Source organism: Pezoporus wallicus, unplaced genomic scaffold (genome assembly GCF_028554395.1).
Source record: "Pezoporus wallicus isolate ANWC-B61680 ecotype Strahan unplaced genomic scaffold, APGP_CSIRO_Pwel_v1 contig_2012, whole genome shotgun sequence".
NCBI classification, from domain to species: Eukaryota; Metazoa; Chordata; class Aves; order Psittaciformes; family Psittacidae; genus Pezoporus; species Pezoporus wallicus.
The window spans coordinates 4,694,052-4,710,066 of NW_026639840.1; the positions used below are offsets into that span (position 1 = coordinate 4,694,052).

Consider the following 16,015-nt stretch of genomic DNA (forward strand, 5'->3'; position numbering starts at 1 on the left):
CTAGTGGGGTGTTTCTCCTCTCAAAACTTGTAATGTTGTGACAGCTTCTTTGACTACATTTGCATTGCTGTGACTGCAGAGTTGTTCCAGGGTTTCTTTAATCTTGTCCTCTTCTATTTCTTGCCTCAGATCACCTGAATAATGATGAAAAGCTGAGTTTTAGTGACATGCCATGGCATAGTGGCTCCCAACTATTGTTGTAAGATAAGAGTTTGGAGTATTTACTGTTTAAAATGAGCTGATTTAAGTAAACTTCTCTCAAGAGACACACTTTTCAGCCATTGAAAGTATTTAACAGGTGAAGATTTTATTTTTTCTTTTCCTCCTGTTTGACTTCCAAGAACTGATTGAACAGAAGGAAAGGACTTTGTTGAAAATATAATACAGGACAAGTTCCAGGATTTTTTTGCCTGTATGCTTTTTGTTAGTCTTTTGTATTGGCAAGACCTAATTTTTAATATTAGTTATAATTTATAGAGTGCTAAGTATAGACACCTCTGGAAAGAAAAGTCTTAGAGATACATCTGTTGTGTCAGTACCCTGTGGTAGCACTGAAGGATGCAAGTACTTATTCCTGTTCCAAAGTCTGTGTGGCTACAGGAGAAAAAAGAAAAAGTATACTGCAAAATCCATCTTGTCTGTCAATACAGAGTGACTCCAGGATTCGAAAGGCAGTTCCTCTTGTGGCAGATCCTTGCCTTGAGCACAATCATTTTCAGCTTACATGATTTATGTATTAAGATGTGAGAAACTGGCATGAGATCTTTGGCCTCCTGGTTTCAAGGTGGTTGTTTTCAATTAGTGCCACACATCCAGGGTAAGTCTGATCTTGCAGAAAGCATTTTAAGTCTTTCCTAACCATAGAGTGAGAGAAACTGAAATCATATCCTTCATATGTTTAACTAAAAGTTGCTGTGCAAAGGCAGCATTGCTAAAATTGCAGTTTTGTCTGCTTCTCCTTTGCTGACAGCATAAGCAGAATAAATATATGTCTGCATGTGGAAGATGATGCAGACTATTTTGTGGAACACAAAAAGGCTGTGGTACATACAGGACCTGGGACTGCCAGACATTTGTGCATGGTGAATTTGGACAAAGATGCCTTTGTTTCAAGGCTCTAATTTTACTATTTCAGGACTTGATTATGCCACTGACTCATTGAAATAAAGCCTTTTTCTTTTTCTTTTTTTTTAAATTCAACTGATGGTTTAATCAACTTTTCCATACAGAAAGAAGCTGCTCAACTGGGATTTTTGGTGATGAATAAAGGATTAACCTGTTTAATTCCTTTACTACTCACTGACTGCAGCATTGCAAGCAGCACATTTCAGTAACAGAAAATGATGGTTTTCTGTTACTGAAAACACATCAGAAATACCTATCTTTTAATGACAGAAAACTTAAATTACCTGAATTAAGAAGACTGCACAGAAGACCCATTGAGTTATATTTCACCTCAGGACTTGTATTATCATCTTGTAGAAGTTTGTGTAAGCTTTGAACTAGCTGTAATTCCTTAAAAGATTCTTCAAGGGTTTCTGAAAAATAAGCAAGCAAATACCTGAGCTGTTACCTGAAAAGAAGCTGGGAAGTGAACATGCTTCCTTTTTAAAAATGAAATTCCTGACAAGCTTCATTTCAAATTGGCTATGCAGGGATGTCTTGGGCATCTGTTGTCCCTACTGGAGAATTTCTGTATTATTTTTCATGTAGCGTTTCTTCACTGCTCTCATTCTGGAAGACAGAACCTATGTGCTGTAGATTGTATAAAATAACTTCATAATAGATTAAGATTTGCAATGATTGGTGCTACAAATGTGGATTTGCATTACTTGCCCAGTTGAGTTTGAGAGCCTTAATGGTGGACTGAGCAGTAAAATGGGCTCTTTATTGTCTTGTTATAGGAAACTCCAAATTTTCAGTTTATCTTTTGATTTATGTAGGTTTGTGGTGACTGTCTTTATTGTAGTAAATTGAGACCCATTTTCAGATGCGGTCAGCCATATAGGAAAAAGCTAAAAAAGAAGTATACTCAGTCTTGAAAAAGTATACTCAGTCTTTCTGAAAATTAGCTCAGTAAAAGTAGGTACAGTTTTCTCACTTGTTTCATTTGCACCTTCTACAAGGCCCTTTTGTCTATGCTTCTGCTTTGTTTCCTGCATTAGAATGTCTGTTTTCTGAAGATTATTTCTTCCATTTAGTCTTCCTTGACCATTCAAGTCCATAATTTGTCCTTAATTTTGTCTTCATTTAGGCTTTCTCATCTTTTTTTCTCTAGTCTTCATTACCTTTCTGTTTTGTTGTGTAGGTTTCTAGCAATATACCATTCTACTCGTAGATTGTGCCTGTCCACACAACCTGATCATTTGACTCTAAACAGAAAAAAAAATCTTCAGGCAATTACTGTAGCCTGCTGCTTTTGTCATCTTCTGAATGGCTGACCTTTATTTCATGCTGAAGAGCTACATCTAGACAAGAAACACACTTTTTCTTAACATGGTACATAGAACTAAGAGCATTATCATGTTTTTTTAATAATTGAGGATCTTGCACAAATAATTGTTTTCAGGAGAAAAGTACCTAAATTGATTGCAGATGCTATTGCCAAGGCATTCAGAGCCTCATTCTGCATGCCAGCATGTTCACTTGTTGTCATGGAAATCAGATGCTTCACTCCTTGTGCCTCCTGGATGGCTTTGACCACTTCCTGTTAGATCAAAGGTAAAATATCACAAATGGAAATCTGACTTGTGAATAATGTAAAATGAAGAAAGAAATTATATTGCACTCTTCAGCCTCTTAATTGATGGCAATGATTTACCTGCTGCAGTGCAAACCAGTATATGATGACTAAATAACATTGCTTTGGGCACTGACCATGCACATCTGCCTCGGGCTGGTCCAATTTACTTGGAATATCAATACTTGCAATTGTGTATATGTATATCTATAAGGTAATTTTTATATTTTGTTTTAAGAGGTTTAGTTTGACCTAACTTAATTTTTTCATTTCAAGCCTGCAGACTAGCAAATATGAGTTCTACTTTATCAAACCCTTTGCAGATAGTATCTACTTTTTTTGTTGCTACCTCAAATGAAGCATGATTGAGATGCCTGTGTATGATGACATGATTTACAAAAAACAGATCCTGTTCTAATATGCCAGCAGGCACAGGTCATGCCAGATTTATCCATCACTAGGTAGGTAAGTGGGCTCTTTGCTCCTGGAGGACTGATATTTGGGACAGGTCTGAGTGATCTTTGCCATTTTATTTAGAAACTAATACAGAAATAGAAAAGCTTTACCTACTTAACATTTGTCAAGCCTTACTCAAGTTAAAAGTTGACAAGTGACAGTAAAGTAACCATGTTATTCATTTCTGTGCAGTATCTGTGGCTATGGAGAGCATGGCTTTTCTGCTTACCTCCCCATTACTGATACTGAGGCAGATGAGGGGTTTTTACTGTGATTTTTTCATGTTTCTAATGATAAAGCTGTATGTGCTGTTTAACACAACCCCCAGCTATATCGACAAGCTTTAAAAATATTTGAGAAGGATAAAATAGATACGTATCAGGCCAGTAGCTCTCGTACTTGGGATCTGTTGTGATGCAAGATCGATGCTAGCAGCCGATTTGCTTCTCCATGAACACCAGTATGGTCATTAGTACTGCACCACTGCACAAGTCTGTTGAGTAGCATAGGGTCTTGGCCCAAGATTTCAGCCGCATCAGCTGAAGAGAAAAACATCATCAGGAGGCATTCAAAATCAAAGTTCTCAGTCTTTCTGTCACAGGCCTGAGCTATCCTTTAAGAGCTGTAACTAAAGCATTGGGTTTTAAGAAATCTTGGAAATATTACCTGAGGAATGCTACTTGTGTTACAGTAACTTTTGGAGTTGAAGAACAGAATGAGCTGTTCCAATAAACTTATCCTTTTTAAGAAGCTGTTGAAGCAGGGCTTAAAATGAGCAACTACATATCTTTGAAAACAAATGTTCTGCTGCTATCCTGAAATGTTCATGGGCTGTTTCCTGTGTAGTTTCTTGTACTTGCTGTTAGAGCTCTGAACAAATGAAATCGTGGGCTCTTTAGATCCTGTTCTTGCTGTTTCAGTTCTCAGTAATGGTGTTAATTACTGTTGGTAGCATGTAGGAAGCCAAGTCTTAGAGCAGGATTGCAGCATGTCTGTAATTGCATGTCTTAAGACTGTGTTTAACTGTGTATTAGGCATCATCAGGATGGTGAGCCTTTTAATGTGCATTACCTTGTGTTTCAGGAACCCTCTTGCAAGACTTGCTCGAAGTATTAATCTGTTGGTTGACATTTGGAAAAAAACCTCACTAGGTAATTTTTGCTAAGTAGTGGAACTCTCATGATAACACTGGCTTAATGCTCATTGCCACTAAGGAAGACTACTCCCAGAGCTCTTAGAATTTCAGGAGCAAAAGGAACTCTGATTATGCTCTTTATCAGTCAAACCCATGGTTCCACAGGAGTCTTACTGCAGTTTAATAACATGTTTTTAAAGTGCTGTGAATCAAATGTAACTAACTGGTAGAAAGTGATTTCCTGAGAAAAGCTAAAATGCAGGTAGAAGGGTGCTGAAGGCTGAAATACTCCTTTCAACCAGTTATGTTAAACAGAGGTTCAGCCCTAAGAACATCCTGGTAAATACTGCTCCAGTAATTTCAGTTAGTTGATCCTGTTCAATACTTAAAGACTGAAATTCTACATCTTGGTTCAACTGGTATTTCCTTCTGACTGAAGTGTACCAGGAGAAAGATAAGAAAGTAGTAATGTGCACAACTTAATTCTTTTTGTGGGAATTGAGTGTTCAACCATTTGGCTTTGAGCACAAGAGTTGTTTTGTAAACTGCCAAACAGCTGTTTCCATGCATTTCAGTTGATCATGAACTGAGGGTATAAAGGCGCAGTATTTCCAGCTGGGCATCAGATGTAGCAGCTGAGAGACAAGAGTAGTCATAGGACAGATGCTCACTTTCAGTGTAGAATTGTTCTATTTGCAAAAAATAGAAAAAAAATACTGTAGTTATAAAATTTAATTCATATTTAGGAGTCTTGTATAGTTAAGGATTTTTCTTGTTGATGTCATTTTGGTGGTTCATAGTCTTATCCTGTGTCCACCCCTCATTGCTGGAGGACCACAGCAGAGGAACATGAAACATGCATTGTGTGCTCTGAAGGAGAGATGTGTTGAAGGCCTTCCTGGGCCGTGTACATTCCCTAAGAAGGATTTATAGGATTTGTGAGCTTCTTCCAATCTTTTTAATTTTTCCATTTTTTTAAAATAGTTCCAGTCCTGAAGTAAGGTAGCCAGGGAGATCCTTGCTCCTTTGGAAGCAAAGACTTGAGCTAGAACCAGTATTAACATCTGGAACCACAAGGAATAGGTTGGCTGATAAGGGCATCACCCTGCTCCTGTCTCTTTATCTCTCTCTTTCTCTGTGTGTGGCATTTGTTTTGAAATATTCAGGAAAGGGTCAAATAGAGCATGCACACCAGAAGGTCAGTATCAATAAACCACATGATTACTCTGGATATTTTGCTGAAACCTGTCAACAAATAAGTCAAAATAAATCAACTTTACCCTTTCTATTTTGGGGAGGAAGACAAGGAAGGACAGACATGTTTGTTTGTTTATTTTTATCCAGTATGCTAAGAAACAATCCACAGATCAAAATCCCACAAGGAATCTGGGACATTCTAGCTTAGTTGAACATGTTTGTTTTGAGATGAGCTGCTTGTCATTGCACAACCACCTGTGTATTACCACATGTAACAAGCTTTTGTTTCTAGGTCAGATGTTACACATTAGTCTGAGGAGATCATGGTAATCCAATTTAGTACAGGAAGCAGAAAGTGATGAGAGGATGGTGAATGGAACCAGTCTAAGAGGTTTGATCAAAGGAAGTGTCTTGACCCAATTTGACAAGGACTTCCTGATGTCTACCAGCAATAGAGTTCTTTGAAATAAAACCCAATTAGTTATTAACAGGAACAGGCAGTTTTAACTTACAAAACACCAAATTTTAGTAATTTGTATGACTGAACTTTCAGTTCAGCTGAAAGTCTTTGGGCTGTTAAGTGCACAAATTCTTCTGCTCCTCTGAAGCAAAACAATGGAAAATCAGGAGTTAATGTTAACATCTCTTTAGTGTAATGAAGCTGACAGATCTGATTCCTGTTTTCTATAGTTAGAAAGAAATCCACCTCTTCTAGTCTGTAGGCTTCAGCATGCCCAGTGATTGTCACAGTAGTGAACTTATACTAGGTAATGCAATTAACTAATTTAGTGTGGATTTCTTAGTAGATGTGTATTCATAAGAGTTCAAGCTGAGTTAATTAAGGACAATAGTAACTCATGGGTAAACAGAATAGAAAGTAATTAAAGGTGGGAGAATTATGTGCTCATAGACAGGAACAGACAAACATTAAATAATCAGCCTTTTTGGTTTTTCTACTCTACACTTGAATATCTGTATTGTTTCAGATTCAGATATTGTAGCATTTTGTACCAAGTTCTGACTTTATACAAGGGCAGGTAGATAGCATTGAGTTTAAAAAAATGTATAAAATTTAGTGTTTCATAATTTAGATCTGTGTAGTTAAGATGCCTCCGTTTTAAAAGCTAAACAGTCTCCATCACCATTCAGATACAACTTTGGAGAAATGATCTTTTAATTACTTTTTTTCAAGGCCTGGAAGGAAGAGGGTAAGTTTCTGTATATCTTGTAGTATACCTCGGTGAAATGTAAGTGAAAGCTTTTTACTGGACTGGAATCTGTTTATTAATATGTGGGCTAGATCTACATGTCTATCATGCATATTAGTTTGAAAAAGGATGCAAGTAGCTTGCTATATCGAAGTGATGTCTTCAGTGGTGTAAACAAGTATGCAGCATGGAATGTAGAAGACTGAGATTTTTTTCTCCTTCCATATAATTAATGAATTTTTAATTGTTCTGTACCGTCAGTTTCTATTGCAAAACAGTCACAACTTCTCTGGTTCTGTTTTGACCTATTGTTATTAGTGCACATCTCAAGGTCTTCTAGGGCAGCTGCTTTGGTGATATGAAAGAATTGGAACACTAATTAAGAAAACTAAACCCCACAATGCTTGTTTTTGTGTTATACTCTGGTAAGAAGCTATATAAATCTAAGGATAAATTTAGATACTATAATAGATCTTAACATAGTCCTGAAATTGTGCGTGTTTCTAAAAATGCAGGTATAAGCACAGAGTGAGTATTGTTGCCTTTGCATACCCACCTCTGTGTAGAAGTGAATGAAGTGCAAGTAAATAATCCCATATTTCAATGTGCAGATTAAATTCAACATTTGAGCCGTATCAGGCAGAGAAACCTGGCACCATATGTGTAGAGAGACTGGGTGGTAGAAACTCATTTCTCCTGCCTCACTCCACCCCAGCTCCCTTTCATTCTTTTATTATTGTTTTATTATTTTTATTTATTTCATTTTATTATTATCATTTATTAGTTTTATTATTGATTTGCTTTCCTGTGATTTGGCACTGTAAAGCCTTAGCTTTAATCTTTTCCATTGTACTCATGCCTTGCTAGTATATCTCTGGTGGACAACATCTTTCTTTGAGGCCTTTGACATTTCTCACTGACTATGCAGATTTTTCCATTTGGTTTCTTTCTTATGTACTTCTGAGACTGACTGGGACAATATGGAAGGCTTGCAGCCTTTGGCAATCATCTGTGTTGGAACCTCTCCAGACTGAGTGGAATTAGGTCAGCAGGACTCTTAGCCTGTGTTTTCCTTGCCACATTCATTGTCTTGCAGGGAGATGGGAGAAGTGGGGTGGATATTTGACATAAGTAAACATTAGCAATTCCTTACCTTGACCATCTGCTAACATTCGTAGTGTTTCAAGGAGTTTAAACTGCACAGGAGGCATCTCTGACCTTAGAAGTGTGTGAATCCGTTCTGCCACACCTTTTTCCAGCATTTGAACTTTGCTAACAACTAGAAAATGGAAAAATAAAGACAGTGCTGTGAAGCTCAATAACCACACAAGCATCTGAAAATTTAGATACAATATAACTGTTCTGAATTTTAGGCTGCATTATGCTCTTACCAAAAAGTCCAGCTTGTTAGAGTGCTCAGAAACGAGGTCAGGACTACCCAATTGTTCAGGTTTCTCTTGAACTAAAAGCTTCTTAGGAATTGCTGTTATAATATTTTGGTTAGTTTTGATCTGAGCCCTGCCTGGAGTGAAGTGCATAAATAGGATAAACACAGCATTGTTGTTTCTTTCTAGTTGTACTAGACAATCCATTCATTTGATCACTCTCACGAGCAAGCCTTTCCTATGCTTGCTCATCTCAACTGGGTGGCAGAAGTGATTTACATAGCCATATTTATTGAAAATTAATTTTCTTTTATTATTTGAGCTCCCTGATCCACTGCTGTTCATGCCTTTTGTTTCTGTGCTTTCTCTTCCTTAATTCTTGTGTTTGTTTCTGTGCTTTCTTCTCCTAATTCTTGTGTCTTTGCTCCAGTTATTGCAGTAATCCCTGGTAATAATTAGAAGCTTGTCTGGAAAGAGTCCTAATACTGCTTAACTGTGTTACCAAAAGCTGTTTCCTTCAGAGCAATTCTTTTACCATCTTCACCATGCCTTTTTTGGGGGGGGTGAGGGGGGAAGAGAGCACACATGACACACAGTGAATTTAGGGAGACAGCTGTTCTATCCCTTCCTCATCTTATTGGACAAATTGAGAAGCTGACACTGTTAAGTAACTGTCCTTAATGTCCATGTTTTTCGGTGGCACATTCACTACAGCATAATTACTTTTTTCCAATTTTTTTTTTATAATCTCCTTGGTCTCAAAGATCATTACTTGAATTGAAGACTTTCCCTGTTTTCATTTGCAAGTGTTGATCCATATTCATTTTTGGTTTATGATTTCTTTGGATTTGCTCTCAGTCTTTTTGTTGGCTGGTGGGGTTTTGTTGTTGTTGTAGGCTTTGTTTTGGGGTTGGTTTTGTTTGTTTGTTTTGCCTCCATGAAGCAGACTATATTATTGGAAGTGGTAAGAGTTTGTGTATTTCTGGAAGTGATTTATTATTGTGAGGGAAAGTTATGGCATATAAAGAACATTGAGATGTACTGGTACTATGTATAGTACCAGTACCTGCTGGCAGTGACATAGGGAATGAAGTTGTAGATTGCAACCATGATTTCTGGAGATTTAGATCCTGTAATCTTTGCAAGATCAGTTGTGTTTGTTGCGTTGCTAAGGAACTCCCAAGGATTGCCTGGGCTTGGCATTACAAAAAATGGACCTTGGTATTTGTTGAGGAACATGTTCTGAGTTAGAACATAATTATCTGCTGCTTGTCAAGGGAAACTACATCAACACTGCTATCTTTCAAATGAGATTAATTGGGATCTTTGCTGCTTGTAATCCTTAATTCCTATTGTACATATTGCAGGAGTGAAGTCAATGGGGACTAAGCATGGGACACCCCTACGGTTATGGAAAAAGTCCACCATTTTATTCTAATAATGATAGTTACATTTTGCCTACTAAATCACTCTCCTAATTTCAGCTGGATGGCTCTCCGTGATTTTTTGTGGTTCTGTGATTATCTTCTAATAGCTCTGTGTTAGGTTGTAACTGATGTGAGGTAGCTGGCATGCATTCTCAAAGTGCTGCATACTCTATTAGCACCAAAAAGCAATTTGTCTGCTGATGTGAGTGGTGGTGGAACATCTCTTCAGAGAAATAAAGTACACATAAAAGCAGTGAGGGGCTTATGGTGTGAAATATGTTTGTTAAAATACTGGATAGACAGATAATGTCTGGTTGTTATGATCCAGAGAGTGTGGTGATATTATAAGCCAAACTAAATAAATTACTTGAGAGCTTGTAAAAAATAAGTTGAAAGAAATAGGTGAGGTTCTGAAGACAGCTGTCTGCAAGAAGGAAGTGTATCAGCTTTAAAAGGAAGTAGGGGAAGCAAAGTAGCAAGTACTTTATTCTGTGGCTCTCACTTGTTCAAAGCAGTGATTATGTCTAAAACTGTCAGACCAAGCATGCTGGCTGGTTTACATAATAAAATTGGCAGACAGATTCAAAATCTGTTATTTTTACAAGATATTATTGATGCCATGCTCTTCTCTGGAGTACTGTATAGCAGTGTAAGGACTGTTGCAGGGTGCTGCTGCACTGTTAAGTCTCTAGGAAAACATTTCTGTCCTGAATTGCAATTTCACATGGAAACAGTAAATTTGAAATAAGAAGCAGCACGATTCCCTGATGTGTGTTAACAAAAGGTCACAAGTGTAGAATCATAGAACTGAGTTGGAAGGGACCTTCAAAGCTCATCTAGTTCAACCCCCTCCCTCCACCCCACCTCAGTGAGTGGGGAGATTAGATCAGGTTACTCAGAGCCCCATCCAACCTGACTTTGGATGTTTCCAGAGGTGGGGCGCCCACCTCCCTGGGCAACTTGTTCCAGTGTTTCACAGCCCCCATTGTAAAAAATGTATTCATTATATCTAAGCTAAATCTAATCTCTTGTAGTTAAAAAACACTGTCCCTTGTCCTATCACAACAGGCCCTACTAAAAAAGTCTGTTCCCATTTTTCTTGTGCTTTCCCTTAAGTTTGTAGTTTTAAAGTGTGTTTGTTACGAAGGCTGAATTCAGAATGAATATTGGCTGTATAGAAGAGAAGCAGATTTATGAAATCGCTGCCAGCTGTGATGCAATAGCTTCACCCCATACTCTTTATTTTAAGCTATAAACTGTGTTCTACAGTTTTGTCTTGAACTGCTCTATGTTGTTAACATGAAACTACTTTAGCAGCTGGCAATGAGATCACTAGTATGTGTAGACCCTCTATGTAGGTAAAAAGTATTGATGAGTTACTGAAATACATATGTCTCTGCAGGGAGAGAAAAAGGTCAGTTGCCCCTCAAAATACAAGGGGCTGAAATTGGTGACTTGGACAGAGCCACACAGATCTCCATTAAATGATCCATCTTTACAAAGAATCACAGTAAATCAGTTTTCTTCAAAGTCTGTACCTGGTATAGCAAGGTTTCGAAGTGCACTGAGTGCAGCATGTTGAACAGAGATGTCCTCACTCTCTACATGTTTCTCCAAAAGATCCAGAAGCTGATGTATGACTCCCAGCTGTACCATTCGTACACAGTTGCCATCTGAAGAAAGGCAAAACCAAGCAGTTGAGAGGTAAAAAACACAATGGTAGACATTAATCATGCAAATTGAGAATTCAGGGAGTCTTTACCTTGAGTGTTTTAATGTCTTGATAAATTTGAGACTATAGCTTTTGCATAGTCTTTTACATCCTTCAACTCTAGAGCTAAGTGGGCATTAGCCACCTGTGAATGATGTTGAGACACCCTTGAGTAAAGCTTAGCTTAGAGAGCTTTCTAGACAGCCACTGTCAAATCAAAACTATATGTCCTTCAATAAGGTTTGTTGCTTTTTTTTTATTCTCTGACACCACCACCACCCCACCCCCCCCAAACTGCTTTATTTTCCACTATATATGTGGTAGAATACTGGTAGCATTTTCAGTTTCTCCGTAGGAGAAATTTAATATTTCAGTTTTGCTATTCTGCTGGTTTAAGAGACCATTGTGAGAGCAGGGATCTTATCCAGCAGTGGTGAGTCTGATTACTAGTTTTGTACTGCTGTTACTCCTTGTATTCAGTCAAATAATTTGTCATTAATCATGGAAAGAATTGGGCCTAGCTTTTATTACCTGTTTTGAGAAACCCACTCTCTGAAATGAGGACTTGCTCTCATATGAAGCTAAGAAAATATGAGCTGACCTAGAGAGTTCTGATGTGGTGAAAGCAGATTTATACATTCTGCAGAACTACCATTTTGCTTGGTATATGCTTTGCAATGTTTTCTGTGAGTATTTATTTGTTATATATGTCTCCCTCTCTCTTTGAGAACTTGCTCTGCAGAGGTGACAGCCCTTTTGTTATCAGCAGCTACTTAGTCCACCTTAATAGGAAGTGAGGTGTTCTCCTAAAGAGCAAAAGGAAACTGCATATTATCATATGCATCCTTCCTGAAGGAAGTATTTTGAAGATGCCTGTTACAAATATTTTTCTGTGTTTTATTCAATACAATTTATTACACCTCAAGAGAACCGTATTCCTGACACCAGTAGAAGTTTCTTTATTGCTGTGCTGTTACCTTGTGAATGCTGTTAAAAAGTGGCAAAACACCATATAGGAATACAGTATTCTACAGGAAGGAAGAAATACAGGGTCTTATAGGAAGACCACATCTTCACCTGCAGTAAACAATTATCCATGGAATTATACGGACTTCATGTAAGTAGAGAATCTAGCCAGAATTAGCTTTAGGTGCCTCTTGTGGTACTAACTGCATGCCTAAAATGTACACTTTCAATTTTTGTGTGTATAGCACTTAAAATTGGCTGTAGCAATTTTAACAGCTTCATTGATTTGAATGTTATTTCCAAGCATATCCCAGTATTTCCATGTAGTAGAAACTCCATGTTGTCTTTTGAACCAATGCCTATTATTCCTTTAATCTCTTAGCATTTCAGTTAGTAGCATATTTTTTTCCCCTGTATTACTACATATGTTAAATAAGAATGTCAACTGCTTATAAAACATAAGTGGATATACTCATGAGAAAACTATCAGTCTGGAAAATAGTTCAGTTTCTACTCATGCAAAAAATCTTTTGGTATCACTTATGTATACATTCTCTAAAGCTGATGTTTTTGCTTATGATTCCTCAAATCTTCCCTTGCTTGGTTCTAATCTTTGGAGATCAGAGTGTATGAGGAAAATTACCTAGTTCTCTTTAAGGACAGGTTCTCTAGAAACAGACCATCTCTTTTGGTCTGACAAAAATCTGAAGTCAAAATATTTCGATCTTCATGTAGACTAACCTTAACTGAACTTCATTTCTCTCCTCCCCCCATCTCTCCTCCCCTCACCTTTCAAACCAAAGAATGGCAGGGCATTATTTTCTCTTGTACTAAAGTGTGAATAGGCAGGACCCATTAGTGTCTGCCTTGCTTTGAATGTCACAGAGCTCCAAATTGGTTCTTTCTTCTGTGGATTTTTGCTTGGATAGCAGCAGAACCTTCAATTTAATGACTCATAGTTGAAATATGATGGAACAGCCACTTCATAGTTGCAAAAGCTGTCTGTCATCTTTTCACTGCCTTGGAAGTTATTTGATGCTGAGATCAGATTTCCACAGTGGGTTTTTTCTCTTAGATTAAAGGCTGTGCATACATCAGTGGCACATATTGAGGCCTGAGAGGGATTGTTCACTTTTTCCACATGAAACATGTAATGGGGTTGTGCGGGAGATAGATGGAGAAGAATGAGTGATGAAGCAAGCCATTCAGCTGAATAAATTGAAGATAGCTAGTTTAAAGGCACTGAGGGTATTTCTGTGGCCTTTGTAGAACTGTAATGCACAATGGCTGATTCAGAGCAAGGTGTAAGAGAAGTAAGAAAAGGAGGCTAGAAAAGATGGTGGAGGTGGAAATATGTGTGTATGATGGCTTGCTTTAGCTAGACAAACTTTTGTTTTTAACATTCAGGCAGATGTGAGGGAATCTTATATGATAAGCACATATTAATGAAAATTGTTGGTTGCTTTGGGATTGGAGGTGGTGGGATGCAGTACAAGTGTCCAGTTCTTGATGTTTTATTCTTTAATCTGTATCGTTCAAAATGCAACATAGCAGGGCCACTCTAAACTAAGTTGCTGTTAGGTCTTCATCCTTTTAGTATTCCTGAAATCCGCTTACAGACTTAGTGAAAAATCTAGGTCAGCAGTGTAGTAGTCTGTTCCTAATAGATGCAGAATTTATGTTACAAGAAAGTTCTTTCATTTGTTATTCCAAATGTTTGAAGTATGTACTCAGAATAGTACCTCAGGAAACATGAGTAGTTCAATATCACATGAACTTAATTTGATGATTAGGTTTAGATTTAAAACTGGCTCTTGGGGCAGCTGTGAAAGTAAGTTTATAAAAGCAGGGTGTGAACTGACAGCCACAGGTAACAGCTACAATGGTCTGAAGTTCTTGTGCTTTCGTGTTCTGCACGGGAGCAGCCACTATGGTATTGGATGACTTCAGGCAACATACGTATATGCTTGAAGGGAGGCATGGCAATGGGAGTGCTAGGCGCCTATAATAATAATGTAGTGCCTGAGAAGAATTCTCCTAAGAATTATGAAACAGGTTGCAGATGTGCCTGTTAACTGTGAAAGCAGCAGAGAAGATGGCAAATCCAGGGGAACTTTTTTCCTTTTTTTTTTTTTTTTTGTACCTGGAATGTTAGTATACCTTCTGGTTTTTTTTTTACCTCCAAGAAGCAGAGAGACAATGAGATCTGATGCAGCCTTCACAATACATGTATTTTCAGCTTGTGAACTACCCTGGAGCCTCATCAGGATCTCGGACAGCACCTCTTGCACACCTGCCTCCACCAACTGCACTTTTAGAGCATCTGTAGAGATAACAATAAAAGCACGTTGTTTTGGTTAAACCCAGCAGGCAACCAAGTACCAGGCAGCTGCTCACTCACTTCCCTCCTGCCCTCTCCCCAGGTGGGATGGGAAGGAGAATCAGAAAAACGTGAAACCCAGGGGTTGAGATAAGAACAGCTTAACAAATGCAATTAAATAAAATATAATGATAATAGAAATAATAGAAATAATGCCAACATTAACAATACTGATAATAGGGAACAGCAGTGAAAACGAGACACATGAGACAAATGTGCAACACAAGTGATGCACAATAAAATTGCTCACCACCAGCTGACCAATAGCCAGGCCAACCCAAGCAGTGATCAGTCCCTTCTGGCTAGCCCAGTTTATATACTGGGCATGACATACTGTGGTCTGGAATACCAATTCGGCTAGTTTGGGTCAGATGTCCTGTCTCTGCTTCCACTCAGCTTCTTGTGCCCCTCCTCACTGGCAAAGCATGAGGGACTGAAAGTCCTATATCAGGATAAGCATTACTTAGCAACAACTGAAACATTGGTGTGTTATCAGCATTGTTCCTGGACTAAAGCTGAAATACAGCACTGCACCTGCTACTAGGAAGAAAATTAACACTGTCCCAGCTGAAACCAGGGCACACACTAAAAGCTTCTTAAGGCTTTATTGAAGTGTTTTGATCTAAGAAGCTAAATCCTTGAACTTTAGCCAGACTCTTTAGGTGTGGTCTCTGTTTTGGTTTTGCATGTAACAGACATTCTGATGCTAGGATGACACCAAGGCAGAATGAGCAATGCTTCTGCACTGATCTTTAACATTTCTTGTCTTGCCAGCCATGAGTTTTCATTTCTTTAAAATATGTATCAGGTGTCTAGATATTTTTAATGGGTTCTTGTTGGTGCTTATTACACCACTGCTTAGAGTAGGCATCGTCTATGCTATTTGGTTGTCATTTTTTAAAAGAAAACAATGTCAAGTCTGCTTTCCTGTTACACACCATGGAGTATATGAGTTGGCATCTGCTATCCTGTAGATCCACCAAAGTAGAGTGAAATGCTACTCCAATCCTTTGTTTGTTGCCTCACCTATTAAGCTTCAAATTCTTGCTCAGGCCATGATTTCTTATATTCTTGTGGCTTTTTTCCACTGAAGAAATTGCTGGTTCCATTAGTAGGATCTCATGGCAAACTGAGAACCCAGAGTTTAAGTTAAGTACTAGTATCCTTCTCTCCTCATTCTCCTAAGATGAAAAGAGACTTACCATTTTCTGCAAGTGCTTGCAGGACCTCAAAGATAATTTCTAACCTCTCATGGTTCTCTGCTCTTCTCAGTTGTTTTACCAGCTGTTCAGCAACCTTTGTCTTGCTTAGAGCTTCCTTGGCTGTATCTGTGTATATGATAAAGTCAGGACTTTGAATGCTTCTTTATCTGATTAAATGTTAAGAGTATATCTCCCTATAATCTGTCAA

At 38.1% G+C, this 16,015-nt stretch overlaps 1 protein-coding gene across 1 annotated transcript in view; it reads right to left on the minus strand.

Annotated features, from left to right (window-relative positions):
- The window catches only part of LOC130603006 (rap1 GTPase-GDP dissociation stimulator 1-like), a 34,351-nt gene continuing 18,336 nt past the window's right edge, over positions 1–16,015 (minus strand). The window contains 8 exon segments of the mRNA XM_057416400.1: positions 1–134; positions 1,410–1,538; positions 2,581–2,707; positions 3,596–3,735; positions 7,890–8,015; positions 11,087–11,221; positions 14,405–14,548; positions 15,808–15,933. Of these exon segments, the coding sequence (XP_057272383.1) occupies positions 1–134; positions 1,410–1,538; positions 2,581–2,707; positions 3,596–3,735; positions 7,890–8,015; positions 11,087–11,221; positions 14,405–14,548; positions 15,808–15,933 (1,061 nt within the window).